General features: G+C 38.9%; 3 protein-coding genes across 3 annotated transcripts; 2 read left to right on the top strand and 1 right to left on the bottom strand.

The window, feature by feature from the left end:
• The first annotated feature begins 875 nt into the window (after window positions 1-875).
• On the top strand, window positions 876-13,411 carry ciz1a (cdkn1a interacting zinc finger protein 1a). Its single transcript, XM_061734139.1, has 17 exons — window positions 876-1,010; window positions 1,400-1,619; window positions 3,772-3,899; window positions 4,068-4,273; window positions 5,341-5,464; window positions 5,639-5,717; window positions 6,714-6,805; window positions 6,927-7,006; window positions 7,908-8,105; window positions 8,220-8,350; window positions 8,456-8,549; window positions 8,642-8,746; window positions 8,851-8,991; window positions 9,107-9,185; window positions 9,278-9,399; window positions 9,483-10,729; window positions 11,368-13,411. The coding sequence occupies exons 2-16, from the start codon at window positions 1,450-1,452 to the stop codon at window positions 10,128-10,130; spliced, it is 2,397 nt and encodes a 798-aa protein (XP_061590123.1). The 5' UTR covers window positions 876-1,010; window positions 1,400-1,449; the 3' UTR covers window positions 10,131-10,729; window positions 11,368-13,411.
• Window positions 13,412-14,105: 694 nt separating this feature from the next.
• bbln (bublin coiled coil protein) lies at window positions 14,106-16,931 on the bottom strand. Its single transcript, XM_061734141.1, has 2 exons — window positions 16,608-16,931; window positions 14,106-15,218 (listed from the first exon to the last, which is right to left on the bottom strand). Exons 1-2 carry the CDS (start codon window positions 16,687-16,689, stop codon window positions 14,965-14,967), a joined length of 336 nt encoding a protein of 111 aa, XP_061590125.1. The 5' UTR covers window positions 16,690-16,931; the 3' UTR covers window positions 14,106-14,964.
• Window positions 16,932-19,966: 3,035 nt separating this feature from the next.
• On the top strand, window positions 19,967-24,315 carry surf2 (surfeit 2). Its single transcript, XM_061734140.1, has 6 exons — window positions 19,967-20,118; window positions 20,328-20,479; window positions 20,977-21,080; window positions 21,676-21,861; window positions 23,981-24,114; window positions 24,207-24,315. The coding sequence occupies exons 1-6, from the start codon at window positions 20,044-20,046 to the stop codon at window positions 24,300-24,302; spliced, it is 747 nt and encodes a 248-aa protein (XP_061590124.1). The 5' UTR covers window positions 19,967-20,043; the 3' UTR covers window positions 24,303-24,315.
• Window positions 24,316-26,181: the final 1,866 nt, after the last annotated feature.

Below are 26,181 nucleotides of genomic sequence, written 5' to 3'. Positions count from 1 at the left end.
GCGGCAGCGCTGGTGGTGCTGCAGCCGACAGGCCGGGAGGCAAAGGCTGCAGGCCACCAGGCAACGGCTCCTGAGGCGGCGCCTCCGGGTGGAGGAGCCACTCAGCGGATTGGACACAGGTGTGTCCAATCAACCTCTCCACCCTGCCTGCCTTCTTAAGGAGCAGCTGCACTTAAGAGAGGGCTCTGCTGAGAGAAGGTGCTGCTGCTGGAGAAGGCTCTGCTGCGCACATGTGTCTTGGGTGATTGAAAAATAAAGGAGTTCTGCACTGAAACCCCGTGTCCTCTCTGTCCTGTCGGTCGGGCCCCCGTAGCACTCACCCTGCTACAATATTATTTGTTACTTTGATTATCCTAAAGATCATGCTCTTGAACACCTATTGAATTTTATCATTATTTACGCTAAATTCTTTATTCACAAACAAAAATTTGCTGGTGCTACTCTTAAATCTGCCCCTTTTCTACTAGAATTAAATTCTCTCATTAAATCTCTTTGATAAACAACAAAAAAAAGCAATATATTATCAACTATGAAAAGTTTTCCCCTGTATCCTCTGACTAACCTTTTATTTATAACTGTCTTGACATTTCCTTATTGTTTTCTATGCATCTGATTCTATTCCTCATACTTGTTTTATTTATGTATTCTCTATTTATTTACTTACTCTATTATGATGACTGTTACCTTCATTATCTATATTATGACTTCTTATTCCTACTAGATATATAATATAATTTACTCCATTGTATGTGCTGTTCCACACTATTGTATACCTTGTTGGTGTTTGTATAGCAAAATTTGCTAATAAAGTTTAAAAAAAAATGAAAACATTCAGTGCAAAGCCACTAGAGGGAAACAGTGTGAACAGAGACTTGAATTTGTTTTTGCAAGTTGCACCGCAGTCTTCACAGTCTGAACCAAACTCTGTGCTGTGACTTCTGCAAGCGAACCAACACGCGACGCTGCATTTCCCGAAGAAAGCACGTCGTCGTGACTGAAATAAGTCTCAGGTAACGTAGAAAACTTACCATGTGGGGAAGTGCCTGAAATATATGCTAAGCTAAGCTGTTTTCAGACACTAAGGCTAACATTAGCTGTTCATATACTAAAGCAGGTGCAGCTATTTCACATTTATTTTATCCTGGTATTGTTTGCGTTTATATTCCGACGTCTTTCCAAAAATAACCAATTAACAGCCCGTTTCCCCATGAAATTCACTGAGTAAAGAAACTTAACTTTGCAAACCAGAGGTTGTTACCGATCGTGGTAGCATTAGCCATTTGTCATGACATGCGTTTGTTTTCTCATGAGCCACGCACTCCTATTATTGTTCATTTTATTAAGTGATTGTGACAGTAGACTGTATGATAAAGGTGTTTTTATTCATCTCTCATGGCAGGTATCAAGCTCCACGTCTGATTTCTCAGCGGGGGACATAACCAGCTCGTGATGTTTAACCCACACATGCATCATCACCAGCAGCAGCAGCAGCAGCAGCTGCAGCAGCACCTGCGGCAGCTGCAGCAACTTTTCCAGCAGCAGCAGTCGCCGCAGCAGCAGCAGCAGCAGCAGCCCCACCAGCAGCCCCACCATGTCCCGCACCACCACCAGCCGCAGCGGTAAGCTCGTTCACTCGAGACCGGGGATTATTCCGGGCCTTCGGCGTGCTGACGTCTGAGCTACAGCTGCCAAAATTAAAGTTTTGTAAAACTATTAGGTAAACTGGGATTTTTCCATGCCCTGTATGTTATCCTGTAAATTAAAATTAGTATTTCTTGTGTCGTGCAAGATTTATGGCTTCAGATGAAAAAAAAAAACATACACAAATGAGAGAAAAAATAAATAAATTCCGGCTTATGTCATTAAATCTGTACTAGAGCTGAACAGTTCGGAGTAAATTCCCAATTGCTGCTTTACTAACAAACATTGCAATTCAATGATTTGACTGAAGCTTAAATCAAGTATTCACTCTGCATTAACCTTGAAACATCCTCGTGTTCGTTTGTCTGGTGCACCATAAGAAAACCAGTGAAATAGAATCAAAGTTAATACAAGCTTTTATTATATCATGCACAACCAGCCGGAGGTACACTTCTCTCAAACCACATAGGCAGGAGAGAAATGCACATAGTGGTCATCGATTTATACTAAAAAGGGAGGGGTTCTTTGTACATGAACCCCATCTGCCAAACATATCAGACCTTCAGCGTACCTGTTTATTGCTTCCTACTTAAGATGTCAACCCAGATAACGGTTAAGACCCATCAATGTTAAAGATCTGTTTCTCTTCATTGCCTTCACTTATACACACACAATATCTGAACTATTTTAATAGCCTAGTCATAAAACAGGCGCTGTCCCTGCAACTAAAGAAAACAGCTGAACTATAGCTGAACTCCTGAACAGGAGGAACTCTTAAACAATTTCATAAAATCCTAACAGTCCTAAAAGTTTCTAAAATATGTTGGATCATTGTCACATTGACCTGTGTGGTAAGCAGGAAGGTTTGGCTTTCGTAGGTAGTGATCCTTCATTTGAAAGTCATAGTTGATGAAGTGCAATGTATGACGCAGGTATGGTACAGTACACTTTAATATTGTAGATGGGCAATACATCTTACAGTCAGCAATGTTTGACAATTACATTCATGACTCAGTTGTCCTTCTTGAGTGGCACAGATGCCTGGCATGTCTTTTATTCAGAGTTCGGATAAGGTTTTCAAAACCATTTTTACTCTGTGTTGATAAATGGCATGACCTTAGCCAGGAAGTAGTTAGTTGGTTATCTCCCTCTGACTTCATGAGACTTTTTTTCATATGGTGTTACCATAACAAATGACTTGGACATCAGGGTCTGTTTTATCGTTTGGCAAAAAAAACACTTAGTGTTTTTGTTATTTATTTTTCCCAAAATATTTCACTTTTATTTTACACTGGCTCGTGGTGTTGGAAATATTTGGCAGGGTTGCCTCTTACTGTGGCCTTTAGATTGCGCTGCATTTTTCACAGTGCTCTTTTCTGCTGTACATCTATTTATCAAATCAAAAAATACTTCCAAAGTCTTACTTTTCTTTGGACATTATGTTTTATCTGTGCTTTTGGTTTGAAGATTTCCCTGAAGATTACAATGAAATATAATGCTTCTCCTAACCTTCAAGAGCATGGCCATTTTTGATTGATTGGAGTGATTAGTATGTGAGGAGAATGGTCCTCCACATTAGTGGGCACAAGGAGGACATTATGATTTTTATTACCACATTTTTTCTTCCAATTAATTTGTTCAACTAATTGTCATCCCTAATCTGTGTTGTTTGTCCTCTCTCCTTTTTTAATCACAGTTAAATCTCAGAATAATTTATTCTTTAGTTGTATATATCAGATGCTCCACACACTTATCCCACATTTGAGAAAAAGAAAACATTTAGAGTTTTGAAAGAATAATAGAGGCAGTCATTGTTTGCATGTTCAGGGTGTTTGTTTGTGTACTTCAAATTAAATTCAAATTCCAAAATTCTTAATTTCCCTTTGGTGATTAAAGTGTTAATTACTTAATTAACAATTGTCCATTTTAAGTCAAATAAACTATTCTCTTGTTTTTAACTCTACAATTTGATTGTTTCCTTATTGCTAAATCTTATTGGTACATACAATTAAGAATGTAAATGTTTTTAAGAAGAAGGGCAGAGCTGTTTTATAGTTGTATATCTTCAGTCAATGTATGCCTTTTGAGATGATGTTGCATGTTTACTATCGCTGTATATTTGTTCCCAAGGTCCATGCCTGTTCCTCCTCAAACCGCTCCTTCCCCTCGGATGGTCAACCTGTGCCAGGCAACCCAAACAACCATCATCGGACCCAATCCGATGCTGCAGGGCGCTCTACTGATGCAGCAGATGCAGGGTACAGTCTGAATTTGGATTACTGTCAAAAGAAAACTTTCTCTGGAATAGGACAAATAGATTTATAGAGGCAGCAGAAATGGCTGTCAGCTTTTTTAAATAATTAAGAGTAGTAAATGACTAACAAAACTCATGTATTTATCTGCTTTCATGCTTTACTTTCCTCCAGGCAGCATGCGGGGCTTTGGGATGGGTGGGCAGCAGTTCCGACAGTTCTTTGCTGCAGGGACCAGGTCGTCCCTGCTTGGGCCCGTTCCCATGGGCATGAACATGAAGTCCTCCATGAGGGGTTACTCAGCTGCACGACCCTACAACCCACATGCTCGCTACTTCAACACCACCGCAGCCTCCTCCTCCTCCTCCATCTCTACCACAGTAATAACAGCATCATTTTGATAACTAATATTTCCAGAAGTGTACAGTCCAACTAATGTACCTTAGCTGTCAATATGTAATTGACATACAATTTCACTATTAAAAGGACACTTTGCTTTGTTTTTTTAAGATTTCCACGGTGGAAAATTACTGTAATTGTAGTCAATCTGAATCACTATTCTTCAAAGAAATTCAGGGCTTTTTGTGCATAACATAAGAACCTGACATGAACATCTGAATTTCAATTCTTTTTCTTTTTTTATAGCGTCTGTTACAACACAAGTTGTCTCTAGGTGCTTTGCAGAGACCCAGAACATGACCCCCTAGTCATTATTACATAGACAAACACATTTCATAGGAATGAATGTTTCATTGTAATGAAGGGATTTATCATACAAGAGGAAGATGCATTTGGATTGCTTTGAACAAATATGTGTAAACATTAGTCTGACCATCTAGGATCCTAACATTTCATGTCTGTCAGATATAATTTTATTTTATTGTAGTTGTAAATAGAGGACTTACAGAGGACATATTATGGATTTTGATCCTGACTCATTGATTGAACACCACAGTAGAGCAGTTTTACTTTGATAGCAGCTCAGAAACTCTGGGTTTTCTAATTTATCCAATATTTATTCCAATTGTCCAGTCTGGTTACTAGGGATACATTTATGGTCGATCTGTGCTTGGAGTTAGTGGGTCAATAAGCAGATGCAAATTCTGCTTGTGTTAGCTGAAAGTTAATTTGAGCAGAATTGTTTGGAAGCTCCTGGTATAACTAGTGTTTGACAACTTTTATCTATTGCTACCTTTTAAAAAAACATTTAAATTCTCTAAAAACTGGGAATATAACAGTTTAAGATAATTTTGAACCTTTGAATGTCAAGAAAAACTTATGGCCCCTTTTAAATCTATGGTTTCAACCTCATTAGAACTCTTAGATTTGTGTTAATGTTCCAAATTCATCCCCATTTCAGTCTTCTGCTGTTAAAGCCATATTTGACTTAAAAGACTGGTCCCTTTTTTATTAAAGGTTTATTTGGAGTCTTGTGGTTTCTGTGTAGGACACGACGGCTCGTATCCCAGACAGAAAGAGGGACAATGAGCAGATGGCAACAGGAAGCACAGAAGATCAACCAGCAGCAGCAGCCAGCGGCACTAATGAAGATGGTGACAAGACTCAAACTGGTAACATTGCAGCTTAGGCAGCCGAGAGATATGTTGCCTGAATGGACATAGTATAATGGACTTTCTTTTTGTCTGGGGACATACATAGTATCAGTTGAGAATGTATTCATGTGAATACAAAGCACTAAAGAATCCGCAGTGAAAAGTAATATTTTATCTTGATTCTTGCATCAGATGGTGATGTAGGAAGAGTGGATGAGCAGATCTCTGAACAACTTGAAGAGCCTGCAGTGAAGAGGCAGAAGACCGAAGGGTAGGGAAATTATTAAATTACTTCTCAAGTGATTTTTTTTCCCCCCCTTTTCCACTTTTATGGAAGATTCATATTTTAACTGATATTTCTGTGTCTGCAATAACTTCAGACAAAATGGAATTCTTATTAAAACTATGCACCTTATATGCGCTATATCAAAACAATGACAAAAAGAACAGTTTTGTTTCAAGTGTGTAAATATGCATCAAGATTTTAATAAAATAAAGTACCATTTGTGAGCAGTGTCTGGATAAACATGGTAATGTAACGCTTTCTCCAGCTGCACTGCTGCTGTTTTGGTAAAGAAAAAGGGGAATCCTGAAAAAAATGAGTTGACACTGGAAAATGAGGCAGTAGAAGAGAAGCAAATTTCTTCTAATCCACTAAATACTTTTGTTTGCATTTGTCTTTTTTTTTGTTTGTTTGTTTGAGTTCCAAACTTAACCCAGCACAGCAGTCTGCTCCACTTCAGCCACCATGACTTGTAGGAGCAGGGATGTATTGTCTCACCTTGTCACCATAGTGGGTGTCTGTGTGGAGGTGTGTCTGTGTGTGGGTGTGTCACTGGGGCAGAGTGGTTGACTGATTAATATCACCTGCACCTGCAGTAATCAGTTTTGTTCGTTAGAGAGTGAGGGAGTGAGGGATGCCCCATTGAACTGGCAGCACTGGCTTTGCATCTTTTCTGATCGAAGCGTGTCGGACAGATCCCTGCATTCTCTCTCTCAGTGACTAATTCAAGGTTGATAGTCACCAGCAACATGACTTATTCTATTGTATATGTCTGTCATTGCACAAGCTCGATGCCAAAGCTTAAATATACAGACATCTCCAGGGATATTGAGACGGTATTACCTTACTGTTGTAAATACAGGGAAAGCAACTCATGTTATTTGAGTTAAGGGAGAAGAAGCACTAACCAGGAGGACATGGTGGAAACCTCCTTGGGCAGTGATGCTTTGTCGTTGATCATAACTTTATTCTTCTTTGGGTCAGGTCAGAGAACCCCGATGAACAGTGTGTTGTTGAGACTGAAACTACTGCCGCTCCAGAGTGCAACAGCAGCCCTGAGGATATCCCACCTGAAGGTGAAACATACAAACCTAATGACTGATCTATGAAAATATTGTGAGACACCTAGAATATAAAGAAAAATGAATATGATGTTGATGAGGTCTGTACTATTTTTCTGTTCTTCTTTTTATCCAGCCTGTAGCATTCAGGAGGATGAAGGCTCCAGCAGGGATTGGGATGTTGTTGAAGAAGTGGAGGAAACCAGGGGTGATCAGGTGAGAGGAGTGTTTACTTTCCTATGGAAATGACCAGTACTCGAGTTGAGGGGGGATGAGGGGGGAGGGCATCCCCCCTGAAATAAAAACGGTCAAAATCATCCCCCCTGTAAAACTGCCATCCCCCCTTTCCATCCCTTATGTCATTTCATCAATGAATGTGGTTTTACTGCTATTTCAACATTTAGAGTCATCACCAGAAAAATAACTTTTTTGACAATTTTCACCTGTTTCAAGTAAATTTTCACTTGAAATAAGTAGAAAAATCTGCCAGTGGGACAAGATTTATCTTCTAATTGCAAGCAAAAAAAATATTGTTCCCCTGGCAGATTTTTCTACTTATTTCAAGAGAAAATCTACTTGAAACAGGTGAAAATTGTTGTTTTTTCCAGTGATGAGTCTTGTTTTAAGTGTAATAAGATTTTTTACTAAAATGAGACATTTTAACTAGAAATAGGACAAATATTCTTATTTTGAGTTTTTGCAGTGATCCATTTTACTGTGAAGGACAGAGGCTTATTGAGTAGTTCAGATAAATAACTGTTTTCAAATAACTGTTTTTTATTTTTGTGTTTTGATGTATTTGATGTAAGCCCAGTGGATATTTAAAGCTTACAGAAGGCTGCATTTAACTGCTGCTATGTCATTCCTGCAGGTGTTTTGGTCACTGCTATTATTTGTAATATATTATATTATTTGTAATGAGCACAAATTATCTGTCCTCATATGATAAAATCCACCATCCCCCCTGATTTTTTTTTTACAACTCGAGTACTGGAAATGACAGATGCAAAATATGACAAAACCACACAGCTGATAGGATTTTTGTGCAACTAATTGCAGCAAGTGATGCCAAAATGTAAGGTAACATGTCAATCTGATTTTCTTATCCTCTCTGTAGGCTTACAGTTGTTTACCATCCCAGTCACCCCATGGTGAAGAGGACCAGCAGGTAGATTTACTAGCAGAGGAGACGCCACAGCCCAAAGATGCCTCTTTGGCTTCAACAGAGCCTCAGGAAGAGGAAGAGGAAAGTGTAGCAGAGGGTTCAAACCGGTTCTACTGCTACCTTTGTAGCACCACATGCTACAACCAGCAAGTAGGTTGAACGGATACATCCATAATGCACGGCTTTTTTATAGAGGAATTAAATTGTTAGAGGATTCTGTCTTAAGTTGTCTCTTCTGTGTCTGTGTGTGTGTGTATGTTGTAGAACTTCAGAAGTCACATGAACAGCATGTCTCACCAGCAGCGGATGATGGAAATCCAATACATGAGCAACGCTTGCCTAGTGACCCTGCTGCCACGAATACAGGAGTCTCTTCAAGAGCCAAGCAAAGATGGGTCGGTTTAAATGCATACATATATATGTTTTCTTTGTGTTCTTTTGTATTTTTGAATTTAGAAATGTGAGGTTAAAAATATGACATCCATCATGTTCTTTTGCAGAGAGAAAAAAGCAGACTCGAAGTGCTGGTGTGCTACATGTAACACTCACTTTACCTGTAGCGTCATGGACCACCGTCGCTCAGAAGAGCATAAAGTAATCATTCACTTTACGGAAATGTATTATGTCTTGAAAAAGTTTAATCTTATTTTGGTTTGATAATCTGTTCTCCCTCATTGTCCCTTCAGCTTGCTAGTTTAACAGATGTTTCATCCTGTACCATCTGCAAGAAACGCTTCAAGACCTCACAGAATTTTTTGCAGCACTTGCAATCTCATGAGCACAGACAGAAGGTAGAGAAGATGCATCAGCAAGTGTTTTGCCAGATGTGCAGACTAAATATATGTGCTTTGCCACAATGTTGCAACTCACTGATGGGTTTGTCATGGTTTAATAGCTTCAGGAGAAAGGCAGCGGAGCCTTGGCCAAACTGACTGCCATGGACACAGATGGCTTTTCATTAGAGGAGGAAGAGGATGGGGGTGAGGAGGAAGGAGAGGACAGGCAGAGGAGTGAAGGAGACCAAGGACAGACACAGGTAATTTAAATATCTGTTGTTCCTTTTGGAAGTATTTTCCTTTGCTTGTATAACAAGATGTATTAGCCACTGTCAGGTTAATCTAATATACAAAGTACAACTATCCTTGTTACAGGATGGCTGGGCTTCCATTAAAGAAGTGACTCTAAATGACATGGCCAGTGATGAGCAGTATGACCCTGAAACCAACTATGGTTGGTGAATTTTAGTTCATTCTGATTCTTTTTTTTATTTGGTTCCATATGGTGTGTTTTGTGAAAATGTCCTATCTGATTATATTTGACAGGATCCAGCTTTTTAGTTCCAGTAGCAGGTTTCATCTGCACACTCTGCAACAAGTTTTACCACTTTGATTCTTCTGCTTTGCACACTCACTGCAAATCACTGAAGCACTTTGAGAAACTCAGAGTAAGTTTTGATTTATCTTCCTGATTTTCTGTGGTCTGAATATTTTATGTTTATTGCAGTGTTTTTGTGCCGTTGTTTCTCAGGGGTTGGCGAGTCAAAAAGTAGAAGCCGCTCAGTCGTCAGAAGCCGCTCAGTCGTCAGAAGCCGCTCAGTCGTCAGAAGCCGCTCAGTCGTCAGAAGCCGCTCAGTCGTCAGAAGCCGCTCAGACGTCAGAAGCCGCTCAGACGTCAGAAGCCGCTCAGACGTCAGAAGCCGTTCAGTCGTCAAAGTCCATTGTACCATCAGATAGCTTAAGGTCTGCAGCAGCAATTCTGACAGACTCTTCAAGTGAAGATTTGCTCTCCGTTGGCACTGGTGTAGCTGCTGACCTAAACTCCATGCAGCCCACGGTAACAGACACCGGACTGGAAACCCTGAAAGAAAACGAGCTGGAAGAGAACAGAGAGGAAACTGACCTTACCTCGCAGGACTTGACCATCTCAGCAATCAGCTCTGGCAACCTAAATGAAGACATCAGCCTTGATCACAAGGAGGAAGACAACGAATCCAGCACATCTACAGCTCAAGAGACTCCAGTTGAGAGCAGAGAGGAGGCAGACTCAGGGCCAACAGCAACTAATGAGGATTCCAATGAAGACGAGCAGGAGAAAGACACTCCTGCCGGCCAAGGGAAAAGAAAGCCTAAAACCCCAGCCAAACGCAGGTCGGGTAGGTTCACAAACAAACGCTGAGTTAAAGAGATAATGCGGAAAAGAAACCACATCAGAGGTGCTTTAATGGAACTGAGACCAAGAAGTTAACAGCTCATCCTCTCTTCATGATGAAATGTGAGAACTGCAGTAAATGGGAAGACTGGCAGGTGAATCATAGTAGAACAGACTTCTCATAGGAAGGTCAGACATTGACAGCTGGAAATGAACATTAATCACTGTAAGTAAGGCTCTCTGTTTTGGCTCTCAGAGCAAAATGTTTACTTGTGTAGGGCATCCTCATAATTAGAAAATAGCAATCAAAACTTGATTTATAAAAATAATTTCCATGTCGGTCTCCTTAGTCACAACTGCAATGTTATCACCCAGGTTACAAATGCATTTCTTAAATGAAGAAAAGATTATTGTGGTGAATGACCACTTGAAAACAATTACTCAGTCATATTGTTGTGTCAGTTACTTAAAACAATTTACGTATGTAGGTTTGTATGCCCATTGGGGATAAATAAAAAATAAAAAAAATTGTGTTTCAATTTTCCTTTTAAACTACTGAGGTAACAGCAAAAAGGTCATCGTCTTTGATAAACTTTTTTATGCGGGGAATGGAAGTTTGATTTGAGGTAGGGCTGGGCGATATGGACCAAAAGTCATATCTCGATATTTTCTAGCTAAATGGCGATACTCGATATATATCTCGATATTTTTTCTGTGCCTTAATTGGGGTTTCCCCCAAAGCATTATAGCATAGCATCTCTGTTAGCTTCATTTTTTTCTGAGACAAACCCTTAAAAAAACAGTCAGTTTTAATACAAAGCCTCGTGCCAAATGTCACACAGGTACCTTTGTTAACAGAGGTCTGCACAATATCAAAATGTATAAAACAAATGAAATAAAAATAAACTGCCTGCATATATAGAATAAAAATGCTTCTTGAATAAAATAAAACAAATATCCCTTTCCTGCATAACAATTAAATTAAAATACACTGTGCAATTAATACAATGTAGACAGTAACAGGCAGACTTTTCCACTGAGGTTGACAGTTGTGCAAATAACAAAACATTTGTGCAAATCTCAAATAAAATATTCAAGTCAATTTGTCACAAAATAAGCTATATCAAAATCATTAAAAAAAAAAAAGATTTTTATTTATTTTTTTTTTAAATCGATATAAACGATATTGTCTCGTACCATATCGTGTTTGAAAATATATCGATATATATTAAAATCTCGATATATCGCCCAGCCCTAATTTGAGGTATTCTACCAAAGTCATTGGTGTTGGTTCTGGTCCATATAAAATGGTTAGAACTTTTTTCTAAGCTGCCATTTAACCCAAAGCACCACAGTCCTGAAGGGGTGGGGGGGGTTCAGGCCCATAGTATTGATAAATATAGCATCTGCAGAAATGGTAAGACAGTGCAGTTTGGTTTGAAATGACACGTTACTTCCTTCTCCATCGGTGTGTTCTGGAAATATTTCATCCACCCTGTTTTTAGAGGATATTTAAAACCACAAAAGACTGGCATGTAGCAACTCATGTAGTCATGGCAATGAATCTAGAGTTGTGTGGAAAAGTGTTTGCCCCCTTCCTGATTTCTTATTTTTTTGCATGTTTGTCGCACTTAAATGTTTCGAATCATCAAACAAATTTAAATATTAGGCAAGATAACACAAGTAAACACAAAATGCAGTCTTTAAATGAAGGTTTTTAATATTATGGGGAAAGAAAAGTCCAAACCTACACAGCCCTGTGTAAAAAAAAGTTAATGCCCCCTAAACCTAATAACTGTTTGGGACACCCTTAGCAGCAACAACTGCAATCAAGCGTTTGCGATAACTGGCAGTCTTTTACAGTGCTGTGGAGGACGAATTTTGGACCACTCATCTTTGCAGAATTGTTGTAATTCAGCCACATTGGATGGTTTTCGAGCATGAACTGCCTTTTTAAGGTCATGCCACAGCATCTCAATCAGATTCAGGTCAGGACTTTGACTAGGCCACTCCAAAGTTTTTGTTTTTCTTAAGCCATTCAGAGGTGGACTTGCTGGTGTGTTTTGGATCATTGTCCTGCTGCAGAACCCAAGTGCGCTTCAGCTTGAGGTCACGAACAGATGGCCGGACATTCTCCTTCAGGAATCTTTGGTATACCAGCAGCACCATATTTTACCGTTGGTATGATGTTCCTTTTCTGAAATGTTACTTTTGCGCCAGATGTAAGGGGACATACACCTTCCAAAAAAGTTAAACTTTTGTCTCGTCAGTCCACAGAGTATTTCCCCAAAAGTCTTGGCGATCATCACAATGTTTTTTGGCAAAACTGAGACGAGGCTTTATGTTCTTTTTGCTCAGCAATGGTTTTCGTCTTGGAACTCTGCCATGTAGGCCATTTTTGCCCCGTCTCTTTCTTATGGTGGAGTCATGAACAATGACCTTAATTGAGGCAGGTGAGGCCTGCAGGTCTTTGGATGTTGTTCTGGGGTCTTTTGTGACCACTTGGATGAGTCGTTGCTGCGCTCTTGGGGTTATTCTGGTCGGCCGGCCTCCTGGGAAGGTTCACCACTGTTCCATGTTTTCTCCATTTGTGGATAATGGCTCTCACTGTGGTTCGCTGGATTCCCAAAGCTTTAGAAATGGCTTTGTAACCTTTTCCACACTGATAAATCTCAATTTCTTTGTTTCTCATTTGTTCCTGAATGTCTTTGGATCGCAGCATGATGTGTAGCTTTTGAGGATCTTTTGGTCTACTTCACTTTGTCAGGCAGGTCCTATTTAAGTGATTTCTTGATTGAGAACCAGTGTGGCAGTAATCAGGCCTGGGTGTGGCTAGAGAAATTAAACTCAACTTTCCAAAGATACATACAGAAGGGAGTAGATCATTTGGTGAGCTGGAGCACTGGGAGTAACCTGGATCTGAATGTCAACAAGACCATAGAGGTCATCATGGACCCCAGAAAGAATTAGCCTACACACACACCCCTCTCTTCATAGGTGGAGCTGCTGTGGAGATCACTCAAAGTACAAAGTTTCTGGAGGTTCATATTTCCAGTGACTGGTCACTGGAATACAGCCTCACTGTCAAAGAAAGAGGCTGCACTTCCTATGTCGGCTGAGGAGAGCTCACCTACCACCGCCCATCCTCACCACCTTCTATACACGATCGAGAGCATACTGACCAACTGCATCTCCATCTGGCATGAAAACTGTACGTCAGCCAATCGAAAAGCCCTGCAGAGAGTAGTGGATGCTGCAGCCAAAGTCACCAGCACTTCCCTCACATCCATCGAGGACATTGCACACAGTCGTTGCCTATTAAAGGCAAAAAAAATCCTGGCGGATCCCACCCATCCTGACCATGGAGAGTTCTCCCTCCTGCCCTCAGGCAGGTTTCTGAGCGACAGGTGCAGAACAGCCATGACAGTTTTTTCCCCCACTCCATAAGACTTTTAAATAAACAGAACTTGTTCCCTGTATTTCCTCAACAATGTACAATCTACAGTACTGCACCAAGCTCTTTAATCTCTGTATATCCTTATGCACTTTTGAGTACGTAGTGTTTTAGTTTTTAGCCTAGGGTCCTTATTTTTTAGTGTTTAGAGTTTTGAGTGTTTTCTTCTTTTTTTTTTTTGCTTGCTTTGAGCCAGTGGCAACAACATTACGTTCCACTTGTACTTTGACTTTTGGATTGACAATAAAGTGAACCTTGATACCTTGATGTGATAAACCACAGTTAACAGGGGGGTAATCACTTTTTCACACAGGGGCTATGTAGGTTTTTTTTTTTTTTTTTTCCCCTTAATTATAAAAACCTTCATTTAAAAACTGCATTTTGTGTTTACTTGTTATCTTTGTCTAATATTTAAATTAGTTTGATCTGAAACATTAAACAAACATACAAAAAAAAGAAAGGAAGGGGGCAAACACTTTTTCACACAATTGTAAATGGAACGGGAGACAGAAAAGGACATGCAAAGGATAAGCAAACAAAGCTGTATGTTTTCTTATTGTATTTTTATTCTGCTACTGACAAAATGAGATGGGGAAAAAACCCAGGTGTTTTCTAGCTGCTGGAAGTTAAATGTATTTTTGAATGTTTGTTTTCTGTTTGGGAGTAATCTTAATTTATATTAAAATGTCTGACAAATTCCCTGCCTTTTTGATTTTTTCATGGCTTACATTAGACATACACAGACACTCTCCAAACATAATCACTTGTACTAAACAAGATCATAAACATGAACCACACAGAACGATATGTTTTTGACAGTCATGCAGAAAGGTCAGACAATTCAACACACTGACATCTAGAATGATGTATTTCTATCCTCTGGAATAACATACAGTTGTTATACCACAATTATTACAGAGTAAATGTTGAAGACATATGTGTCGTAACATTAACACCAGAAACACATGTCATTATTTCCCTCTCTTTAATGGGGATTTATTCAACCACTTTTATCTTGTACCCCTACTTCATTTGCAAAAATATCTGTCCAAGTCTAAGGTGTGATGAGAATCTTGATCTAGAGACATAGCCTTTCACACCGCAACACATTTGACTTGGGGTATTTTACATCTATAATACAGTGTTGTGATATGCAACTTGTATAGCTGATGTATAGATCAGTTAATGCCAACCTGGTCAGGAAAATGTTAGCATGTCAAACGTTCAAAAGAGCAAAACTGGACATAGTTTATAGAAAATGTAATGGGGACATTAATTCATAAAAGAGACTGGCATACGCTATGGTATCAAGGGTGACTAGTCCAACAAAGATTCAGAGCTGAATCACTAGTCTTGCATATTTCCTTCCCTGCCTATACAAAACACTGAAGTCCAGATGTTTTGTCACTAATTTTGTGAGCCCCCGTTTTCCTCATTTAGGTCTTCCTTGTTGGGTGAGGAGGAGGATGTCTCCTCCGCAGGATGATGCAGCTGCTCCTCCTGGTTTGGGGGCCCAACCAGCTGGGCTCTGAATTCCAGACGGGCTTGCCGATTTGACTCCAGCAGTTCCACCAGTTTTCCATTGAGTGAATCATTGCGATCTTCTATGTCGTCTAGATATGAGTTGATCTGATCTAGCATGGAGTTTATTGCAGTGTACTCTGTGGAGAGATAGCCGATTAGTCTGAAATTTGTTTATTTCAAAGAGAGAGGAAATATGCTTTGTGATTTTTCATGTACTTCAGTGCATTATATAACAATATTGTACATGTGAAAGTATTGCAAAAGTAAAAAAAAAAAAAGGCTAAATTCAGTTAGCAAAGCCCATAGTTGACACTGCCCCAACTGTTTGAAATCTCAATATTAGGCCAGTTTTTGGCTTCATCTCTCATCCATATCACCAAGTCTGATATTCAGACCTAACTAGTGATAAGGTTTTAATCAAAAAGCTGAACAATACTGAGAACTGATTTGGTCTTATGAGAAAGGGGTCCTACATGTTTCAGACAGAAGTAACATGAGATGCTGCAATGTACAACTATAAAACATATACATTCAGACACATAATTTGTATGCTGATAATATCCAGTACTCAAGCTGTAAAAAAAAAAATCAGGGGGGATGGTGGATTTTATCATATGGGGACAGATAACTTGTGCTCATTACAAATAATATAATATATTAAAAATAATAGCACTGACCAAAACACCTGCACGAATGACATAGCAGCAGTTAAATGCAGCCTTCTGTAAGCCTTAAATATCCACTGGGCTTACATCAAATACATCAAAACACAAAAATAAAAAACAGTTTTCTGAACTTCTCAATATGCCTCTGTCCTTCACAGTAAAATGGTTCACTGCAAAAACTCAAAATAAGAATATTTGTCCTATTTCTAGTTAAAATGTCTCATTTTAGTAAAAAATCTTATTACACTTAAAACAAGACTCATCACTGGAAAAAACAACAATTTTCACCTGTTTCAAGTAGATTTTCTCTTGAAATAAGTAGAAAAATCTGCCAGGGGAACAATATTTTTTTTTGCTTGTAATGAGAACATAAATCTTGTCCCACTGGCAGATTTTTCTACTTATTTCAAGTGAAAATTTACTTGAAACAGGAGAAAATTGTCAAATAAGTTATTTTTCTGGTGTTATTTTTCGGGTGTTGACTCTAAATGTTGAAATAGCAGTAAAACCACATTCATTGATGAAATGACATAAGGGATGGAAAGGGGGGATGGCAGTTTTACAGGGGGGATGATTTTTACTGTTTTTATTTCAGGGGGCCATCCCCCTTACACTCGAGTACTGCTGATATCACTATCTAACGCTGTTGTCAGCATGTTTTTGGTGGTTCGTCTTGCAATAGTCACGTGTTCGTCACGTCATGCAGAATGGACCTGCATTAAAACGTTACCATACACCCATTTATTAACTTCAAAGAAAGCGTCAATTTAGATTAAAGCATGGTTTTATGATCCTATTCATAAGTATTATTTTATATTTTCTTGACTTAGGGAATGAGCACAGAATAAGTGAAAACATTACCCTCGTCGCCAAATTCATCGTCGTTTTCGTCGATAATCCCACCATCAGCAGAGATGTTTGGATCCCCATTCGGTCCAGACATTATTTAAATAGTCCCCTTTATTACTACAATACAAAACAGCTGCAGTTAACACTGCCGTAGTAAGCTAGCGGCCAGAAAACTAGTATAAGTCAAGTCCCTCTAAGAGAATGGGGATCTCTAGAGTTAACAATTGCAGCTTTTAATGTTCATCAAATGTTAATTGTAGAATGTCCAAATGAGGTTTGAAAGAGGGATTTCAAACGCGGCTTAAGCGCCAGCTTGACATCCGAAGTCATATATTGTTTACGGAACCAGGAGGGATGGTGGGCGTGGTTAAAGTCTACTGCGAGATGGTTTACTCTAACCAAATTATCTGCAATTTATTACCTCATTAAAAAATATGTTGTTTGATGTTGAAAATAAAAAACTGGAAATACGTTTTAGAATAATATTGTTAATTTACATATTTAGGCATGAACGTATTCATTTAAAGTAAATATGACAGCTTCTCACTAGTCAACTACATTTATGGGTTAACATAATATATACAGAGTGAACACTCTTACTTCTATCACTCTTTGAGCCCCGTCAAGCTGCCAGTCAGGTGACCTGCCTGTGTCTGATCAGAGAAGTTTTATTTGAAACTGATCTGTATCTGTATAGAGCAGGGGTATTCAACTAGATTCGGCCGGGGGCCACATCTGCAAAAGGACTGTATGGAGAGGGCCGCACAATTTGAAAATTTGGGGGTTTTCAAAAGGTATTTTGCACTCAAAGACGAAGACTTATGTAAATATAATACATTTGTATTATACATTTGAATATATCTAGTTTACATATGAATTATGTATTAATTGTCTCCAGATATAGTCATTGTGAATGTGAAATATAATATTCAAATAAAGAAATATTATTTTAAATGCAAGTTCATTTTGAAACCATGCATTGTGCAAACTTAATGAAGTTGATATTGACCAACTTTTAATAAAACACGCCATAATGACAAAGCACCACTTTCCACCAAGATTTCCTTATTTGAATATTATATTAAGCATTGAGCACAAGCATTTCAGTCCATAGTAGCCAGTTTGATGTTATAAATAAGCAACTAAAATATTAACCATAAGCTCCTTTATTAATGACACATCTGTGCATTATATCAGCAAAACAAAACAATCACATGAAATTATAGGAGGCTTAGAAGTTCCATCTGAAATGCAAAGTCCTCACTTATTCAAATGAAAAAAATGTCAGGCCAACCCTAGAAGCCTAATGATGTCAACAAGTCCTCTGTATAACGGAGGTTAATAATAATGTGACAAACATTAACACTGTGCAACACTGGCAAAAAATCTGAAACAAAAAAAAAAAAAAAAAAAAAAATTTCAACAAACAACCCCTTTTTTGAAATATGACCAGGGCAGGGGCCACATAAAAGCTCCTGGCGGGCCGCATGTGGCCCGCGGGCCGCCAATTGAATATCCCTGGTATAGAGTATCTTTGGTCTGATTTAACCCTCCTGTTGTCCTCATTATCATACACCCTGTGTCCTCCGGGTCAAAATCACCCGTCTTCACTAAACCCCCATTATAAGCAGCTTAATTGAATTTTAAACACCAAATTTCATCTTGCTTGAAGAAACAACTTGTCATTCACATAACAAACTATTGAGATAGGCTTTTGTTATTGACCAAATATTTGTTTTCCACTTTAATTTGAAAATACATTCTTAAAAAAATCAGACAATGTGATTTTCTGGATTATTTTTTTTTTTCATTTCGTCTCTCATAGTTGAGATATACCTGTGATGAAAATGACAGACCTCTCTCTGCTTACGAGACATTCAGGTCGGGTTGATCTCTCTCCAAATCACAAAGGCATTGTAGAAGGAAACATCAATGAAAGTGGAAGATGACCAGAGGCCAGCGTGCAGTCATCCTTCTGCAACTGCAGCTTGTTTAGTTCTGCTACTTATAAGTAGCAGATCAATATATTGATCTGACACTGATCAAAGACACCGCAATCCGTGAGAAGAACACCTAATTTGTCTTGTTTACTTCTGCTACTGATTGATCTGAGACACAACTAAAACATAGTAACTGTGGTGTGGAAATAACTGTGACCATGATTTCAACTCTATTTACCTCTCGAAGACCACGTTTGTATATTTTTTTTGTACAGCTTGTTTCATTCTGTTCCGTTTGTAATCACACTAAACCATACAGAATGGACGGTTAAAGCAATATCCATGCTTACTTATAACCAGTACTGGAGTTGAGGGGGGATGAGGGGGATGGCGTCATCCCCCCCTTAAATAAAAACGGTCAAAATCATCCCCCCTGTAAAACTGCCATCCCCCCTTTCCATCCCTTATGTCATTTCATCAATGAATGTGGTTTTACTGCTATTTCAACATTTAGAGTCATCACCAGAAAAATAACTTATTTGACAATTTTCATATGTTTCAAGTAAATTTTCACTTGAAATAAGTAGGAAAATTTGCCAGTGGGACAAGATTTATCTTCTTATTACAAGCAAAAAAAATCTTGTTCCACTGGCAGATTCTTTTACTTATTTCAAGTGAAAATCTACTTGAAACAGGTGAAAATTGTTGTTTTTTCCAGTGATGAGTCTTGCTTTAATTGTAATGAGATTTTTTTTTACTAAAATGAGACATTTTAACTAGAAATAAGACAAATATTCTTCTTAAGATTTTGAGTTTTTGCAGTGATCCATTTTACTTATCCTGTGAAGGACAGAGGAATATTGATAAATTCAGAAAACTGTTTTTTATTTTTGTGTTTTGATGTATTTGATGTAAGCCCAGTGGATATTTAAAGCTTACAGAAGGCTGCATTTAACTGCTGCTGTCATTCCTGCAGTATTTCTGGTCAGTGCTATTATTTGTAATATATTATATTATTTGTAATCAGCACAAATTATTTGTCCCCATATGATAAAATCCACCATCCCCCCTGATTATTTTTTACAACTCGAGTACTGCTTATAACTTTATTGTAAGAACGTCTCACAAAACATAGTACTGACCAGTGTTACACTCAAATGTGTCCCCTGGCCACCTTAAACTAGGAACCACAATCCTGTTGTTACACAGCTTACATGGTAATGTGAACAAAAGCAACATTTCACTTTTTATACTGTTGGGGCAAATCTAGAAAAAAACAGAAAACTGGGTCTCTTTCGTCTCTGTCTCCTCTTCTTCATATTGATTTAATTGCATTCTCACGTATGACAAAGTCCGATAATAAAGCGCCACCCTTTAGCTGCAACACCTTACTTTGATCAGTAGGTGGCTTGTATATAACGCTGCTACGGAGTCTGCGCAGTCAACCACGTGTAGGCAACATCGTACAGTGGCAGATCGATTAATCCAGGTCTGGATAGACTGTGGATATGGAAGAATTACCTGAAGAAATCAGAGTATTCCTTATCAATCACCCGCTTTTTCAGCTGACAGGTGACAAAAAGGTTAGTGAGCAAATTTGTCATATTACACGAAATGCACATACTCCTCCAACCTGCTAGCTGTGTGCTAATTTACTTCCAGAGACAAGTATGATATATGTAATTGTGACTGGACTAGAAGGTTGGCACTTTTAGCAAGGCATCAAAATAAACTACACAATTACTACCATGCAGTTCAGCGTACATGTCTCGACTTTTAAAATGGTTTTCAGATCAAATGCACTCTGAATGGCCATGAGCTTCCTTGCGACCTGGGGGAGCTGCAGAGTTACACCGGGGGGAAGAAATATCAGAAACTGAAGGCAGCAGCAGAGTTCAACTTCAGCCTATATGAACCACATCTTGTGCCGAGCACGAAGCAGCCGTAAGTAGAGCATTGCTTTAATTTAAGTGTTTCCTGACCACTTAAACGAGATAACTGCAACTGTTATGCCGTATTCAGCACCCCTGCCGTGAAAAGCACCCCCTCAATATATATATATATATATATATATATATATATATATATATATATATATATATATATATATACACACACACTCACATGAACACATACTTAGGAGTTTATATTCAATGATAAGTAGACCAAGAAAAAAAACAACACACTGACACTTCAATATATTTATATATACACACTCACACAAACACATACTTAGGAGTTTATATTATATATATTTACAAATATTATGGAAGAAAACACAGTAAGCAGGCTATTAATTAATGACATCAATAACCATTTACCCGATTTTTGTTATCTGTGACTGTGATTGTGGGAAAGTATGACTATTGTGGAATCCATGAGTGCAACAATTGGGCTGTTCTTTGTAATACATTGTTTAATCTTCCTTGTCTATTTTCTAGTAATAGGCTCTTCTGTAAACTGTCCCTCCGACATCTCAACCGGGAACCGCACCAAGTTTTAAAACACGTCAGTGGGAAACGCTTCAAGAAAGCCCTTGCTGAATGTCAGTGCATCACTTCACTCTTTGCATGGATATTTTGTCACGGAATATTAGTGCATTTCCCCATAATATTAACTGGTTTTCTGCTACATCATTAACTGTAATCTGACATATTATTCACAGTAATGTTCAAACACAATGGTCTTAAATTGATAAATTCCAGTCTCTGTTGGTAAGTTTTCCATCCAGCACTTTAGGAATTGAATGGGTATGTTGAAAAAAAATTAATAATAATGATTGTGTGTGTAATGTCGGTGTATGCACATTGTCTACTTTTGTGACTGAGATAAATATCAGTTCACATTTAAAGGAAAATGAATGTGGATAAGCTTTTAATTCCAAAAGTTTCATACACTCTTGCCACTGTATATTAATAATGGAAAAAATAATTTTGTACTCGTACACGTACATTTGGTTCTACAGTTTGGAAAGTAATTTTTAAGTTGAACCGGATAACTTGAGTGGCATCAGCACACATGCAATGTCCAGGTGTCGTTATCGGAAAAGTGACTGAAATATTATGATTAGCCCATCCCTCTTTATTGGAGAATTCAATTTTGACTTGAGTTCTAATATGACCGTCTACATTTTGCTCTAGATGAGGAGTGTGTGAAACAGGGGATTGAATTCGTTCCAGCCAGACTGAGACAGAAAAAGCCCAAACACAGAGAAGAGGATTTCAATCGAGAGAAGGTGTCGAAACATTCAAAGAGCATGTGGGCACCGAATTCCAGCGATGAAGGGAGCAGTGACTCGGATGACAGCATGAGTGATCTTTATCCTTGTAAGTATATATCGAATGCATACACTTATCCAATTAATTCTTTTTTAAAGGTCTTTGTGGCACTATTGGCCTTTATTGAGAAACTAAGTAAACAGGAAACGGGTAGAGAGAGGGGGGAGACATTGCAGTATTGAGCGACAGGCCGGGACTCAAACCTGTGCTGCCCACACGAGGACTATAGCCTCTACAAATGGTGCCTGCTGAACCCACTGAGCTGTCCACGGCCCCTTTTTATAGAATTATTTCTGTCCACTTCTGTTTACCTGAATCAGCCATTCCATTGTACTGGAGTTAGGGATGGGAAGCGAGAACTGGTTCTTGTTCAGAACGGGTTCCCAGTGTTTCAATTCCTTGGAATTTGTAAACGATTCCCTTTTCCATACCAGTGGGAACGGAACGTATGACGTCTTCACTTGCCTTGCGTAAGCTAGCAGCAGAAGCTAGCAAGTCTGATTACATTTCAGGCTGTCCTGGCCTGGATAGTTGGGGGTCCTGCTCCAGGTCTGGATAGTTGGGGGTCCTGCTCCAGGTCTGGATAGTTGGGGGTCCTGCTCCAGGTCTGGATAGTTGGGGGTCCTGCTCCAGGTCTGGATAGTTGGGGGTCCTGCTCCAGGTCTGGATAGTTGGGGGTCCTGCTCCAGGGTCATTTTTTTCCATTTTACATGAGCTCGGGCTAGGAATGGGCGATAGTTTACCGTTCACGATAAACCGTCAAAAAAATTCCCCACGGTAAGAATTTGTCATCTTGCGGTAAAAACGATAAATTCCTGTGGATGACGTTTTTGTGTAAAGCTGATTTATGGTTCTGTGTTAAGGTACGAGGAAGGGAGGAAGGAAGGAAGGAAGGAAGGAAGGAGCCAGAAAGAAAGAAAGAAAGATAGATATGAGCAAGAAAGAAAGAAAGAAAGATAGATATGAGCAAGAAAGAAAGAAAGAAAGAAAGAAAGAAATGAGCCAGAAAGAAAGAAGGATAGATATGAGCAAGAAAGAAAGGAGCCTGAAAGAAAGAAAGAAAGAAAGGAGCCTGAAAGAAAGAAAGAAAGAAAGAAAGAAATGAGCCTGAAAGAAAGAGAAAGAAATGAGCCAGAAAGAAAGAGAGGAAAAAAATGAGCCAGAAAGAAAGAAAGGATAAATTCCCATTGATGACGTTTTTGTGTAACAAACATGGCGGATCTGAGAGCGAGATAGATTTATAGTTAAAAAGATGGAGTTGAATTGTTTTTTTTTTTTTTATCGTCATTCTTATCGTTACCGGAATAAATGCCAGAAATTATCGTGATACACTTGTTTAGTCCATACTGCCCATCCCTAGCTCGGGCCCAGATAACCCAGCAGCGTTTCTGGATGTTGTTCATAAACGGCTTTTGCTTTGCATGGTAGAGTTTTAACCCGCACTTACTGATGTAGTGACGAACTGTATTTACTGACAGTGGTTTTCTGAAGGTTTCCTGAGCCCATTTGGTGATATCCTTTACACACTCATGTCTGTTTTTAACGCCGTCTGAGGGATCGAAGGTCACGGTCATAGAGTCTTGGTTTCCGGCCGTGGCGCTTACGTGCAGTGATTTTACCAGATTCTCTGAACCTTTTGATGATATTATGGACCGTAGTTGTTGAAATCCCCTCTTAAACTGTTCAACTATTTTCTCATGCAGTTGTGGACAAAGTGGTGACCCTCGCCCCATCCTTACTTGTGAATGACTGAGCATGTTTGGGGAGGCTCCTTTTATCCCCAATCATGGTACCCACCTGTTCCCAATTAGCCTGATCACATGTGGGATGTTCCTGATAGGTGTTTGATGAGCTTTTCTCAGCTTTCTCAGTATTTTTTGCCACCTTTCCCAACTTCTACTGGATGTGTTGCAGCCATGAAATTCTAAGTTAATTATTATTTGGCAAAAAAACAATTAAGTTTATCAATTTGAACATTAAATATGTTGTCTTTGTAGTGTATTCAATTGAGTATAGGTTGAGAAGGATTTTCAAATCGTTGTATTTTGTTTTTATTTACATTTTACACAATTTCCCAACTTTAACCGAATCCGGTTTGTAGATGCAGGTTGGTTATAATCCCCCCCTGCGTTTTAGCATGCTCTAACCCTCCTGCATGTTGCTGCAGCCTCCATGTTCACTTTAAAAAATCCAGAAGAGGAAACTGTAGAAGGTGGTGGAGATAAGGAGGAGGACGACTTCCAAACAGACGAGGATGAGCAGATGGAGATGGAAACACAAGAGGTACAGAAACGCAAAAAGGTATGTGTAATGGATATCTGAATTAACATTTCTGTTTAGAAGTTTGGTCCCCCCGCTTAAGACGTTGATGCTTTGATTCTTATGTCCTTCAGGTACAAGGCCGTGGATTTCAGAAGAAGTTCAGAAATGACCGGGGACAATCCAGACTCAACAAATGTGGAAAAGTTTATGGAAAAAATGGAATATAAAAATTTGAAAGCATCCGATTCTGATTTTTGTCTGTTATCTGTGTCCCGCACACTGTGTTGCTGAGTTACAGCAAGGGTTCTTTACATACAGTGCATCCGGAAAGTATTCACAGAGCTTCACATGTTACAGCCTTATACTTAATTTGATTAAATTCATTTTATTCCTCAAAATTCTACACACAACACCCCATAATGACAACGTGAAAGGTTTTTTAAGATTTTTGCAAATTTATTAAAAATAAAAAAATCATATATACATAAGTATTCACAGCCTTTGCTCAATACTTTGTTGATGCACCTTTGGCAGCAATTACAGCCTCAAGTCTCTTTGAATATAACCCCACAAGCTTGGCGCACCTATCTTTGGGCACTTTTGCCCATTCCTCTTTGCAGCAGCTCTCAAGGTCCCTCAGGTTGGATGGGGAGGCGTCGGTGCACAGGCATTTTCAGAGTTTCAGAGTTGTCCTTTCACTGCTTTGAAATCTTGCCTGTGTGCTTAGCGTCGTTGTCCTGCTGAAAAATTAACCGTCGCCCCAGTCTGAGGTCAAGAGCGCTCTGGAGCAGGTTTTCATTCACGATGTCTCTGTACATGGCTGCATTCATCTTTTCCTCTATCCTGACTAGTCTCCCAGTTCCTGCCGCTGAAAAACATCCCCACAGCATGATGCTGCCACCACCATGCTTCACTGTAGGGATGGTATTGGCCTGGTGATGAGCGGTGCATGGCTTCCTCCAAACATGACGCCTGCTATTCACACCAAACAGTTAAATCTTCGTCTCATCAGACCAGAGAATTTTATTTCTCATGGTCTGGGAGTCCTTCAGGTGCCTTTTGGCAAACTCCAGACGGGCTGCCAGCATGTCATGTGAGTGGGCGTCGTGCTGTGTGTCTGGATTTAAGATGTAGACCTTTGTATTTGTGGTTGAGGTTTTTGGAACCCTTGTTTTTCTTACTTTTACAATTGTTCATGTTTTAAGGAAACCATTATCTGGAGAGTAACTGAATATATCTACGTTGCTTGTCAAATTATTCTTCTGACGCAGAGTGTATACTTTACATACTTCTGTCAATCTGCCAATAAACTATTTGCACATCTGCCGTCTTTTAATGATAAATCACCACATCCACACACGTAGCACTTTTGGTTAAGTTAAGTGCAGATGACGTTTCTAAGGTCGAAATGTGCTGATTATGCTGACCCTTTTCTCAAAACAAAGTTTAAACATCACACCTTTGCTTTCTCACTTGTTTTACTTTTGTTTTAGTAATTCTGGGAGAATAAGTTCTGCTTTATTGGACAACATCATTTAAAGACTGAACATCAGTGCTATTTTATTTTCTTGTGTATTTTCCAGGCGTATTGTTTTATTGTCTTTAAAGGAAAAGTTGAATACTTAAGTTAATTTTCTGTTTGATAGTGAGTTCATAACGGATCACTTTTATTGAACTACAGGAACATTTGTTCGCTTCGTACAATAAAAAGAAGACGTGAGGAACATTTTTGATGGGATGAAAGGTTCAACGCATTTAAAAGAAGCTCTCTTTGAACTTAGGTAATGGTTTATGCACAAGCTCAAAAATAACCCAATTACATATGAGCCTGTTAGAAACGGCTCTCAAATCCAGCTACTCAGCACAAATACTGGGAGCAGACGAAAACAACGGGTTGAATTTGAGCAGTTAAAATGTACCTGTCAGCGCCTCTAAAATCAATAAAACAACCAGATACCGTTGCCTAAGTGAAAAGTCCTGATAGAGGCAGTCAAAACTAAAGATATGGCTCTGAAAACACTAAAAACATTTAACGGGGTTAGAAAACTCTATACTTAGAAACTGTAATTATTACTTTATGTTTGTTTAAAGAGAAAAAAAAAGGTA

The sequence above is a fragment of the Cololabis saira genome, chromosome 11, assembly GCF_033807715.1.
Source record: "Cololabis saira isolate AMF1-May2022 chromosome 11, fColSai1.1, whole genome shotgun sequence".
Classification (NCBI taxonomy): domain Eukaryota; kingdom Metazoa; phylum Chordata; class Actinopteri; order Beloniformes; family Belonidae; genus Cololabis; species Cololabis saira.
Note: the sequence above shows the minus strand (reverse complement) of the source record. Positions and strands in the feature narration are given on the sequence as shown.

Bases quoted from the DNA above. Each gene is read 5' to 3' on its own strand.
- ciz1a (XM_061734139.1), top strand. From the start codon at position 1,450: ATGTTTAACCCACACATGCATCATCACCAGCAGCAGCAGCAGCAGCAG. The intron at 3,900-4,067 runs GTACAGTCTGAA...ACTTTCCTCCAG, and splicing joins ACTGATGCAGCAGATGCAGG to GCAGCATGCGGGGCTTTGGG. The intron at 8,747-8,850 runs GTAGAGAAGATG...ATGGTTTAATAG, and splicing joins CTCATGAGCACAGACAGAAG to CTTCAGGAGAAAGGCAGCGG.
- bbln (XM_061734141.1), bottom strand. From the start codon at position 16,689: ATGTCTGGACCGAATGGGGATCCAAACATCTCTGCTGATGGTGGGATT. The intron at 15,219-16,607 runs GTAATGTTTTCA...ATCTCTCCACAG, and splicing joins CGATGAATTTGGCGACGAGG to AGTACACTGCAATAAACTCC.
- surf2 (XM_061734140.1), top strand. From the start codon at position 20,044: ATGGAAGAATTACCTGAAGAAATCAGAGTATTCCTTATCAATCACCCG. The intron at 20,480-20,976 runs GTAAGTAGAGCA...TCTATTTTCTAG, and splicing joins GTGCCGAGCACGAAGCAGCC to TAATAGGCTCTTCTGTAAAC. The intron at 24,115-24,206 runs GTATGTGTAATG...TATGTCCTTCAG, and splicing joins AGGTACAGAAACGCAAAAAG to GTACAAGGCCGTGGATTTCA.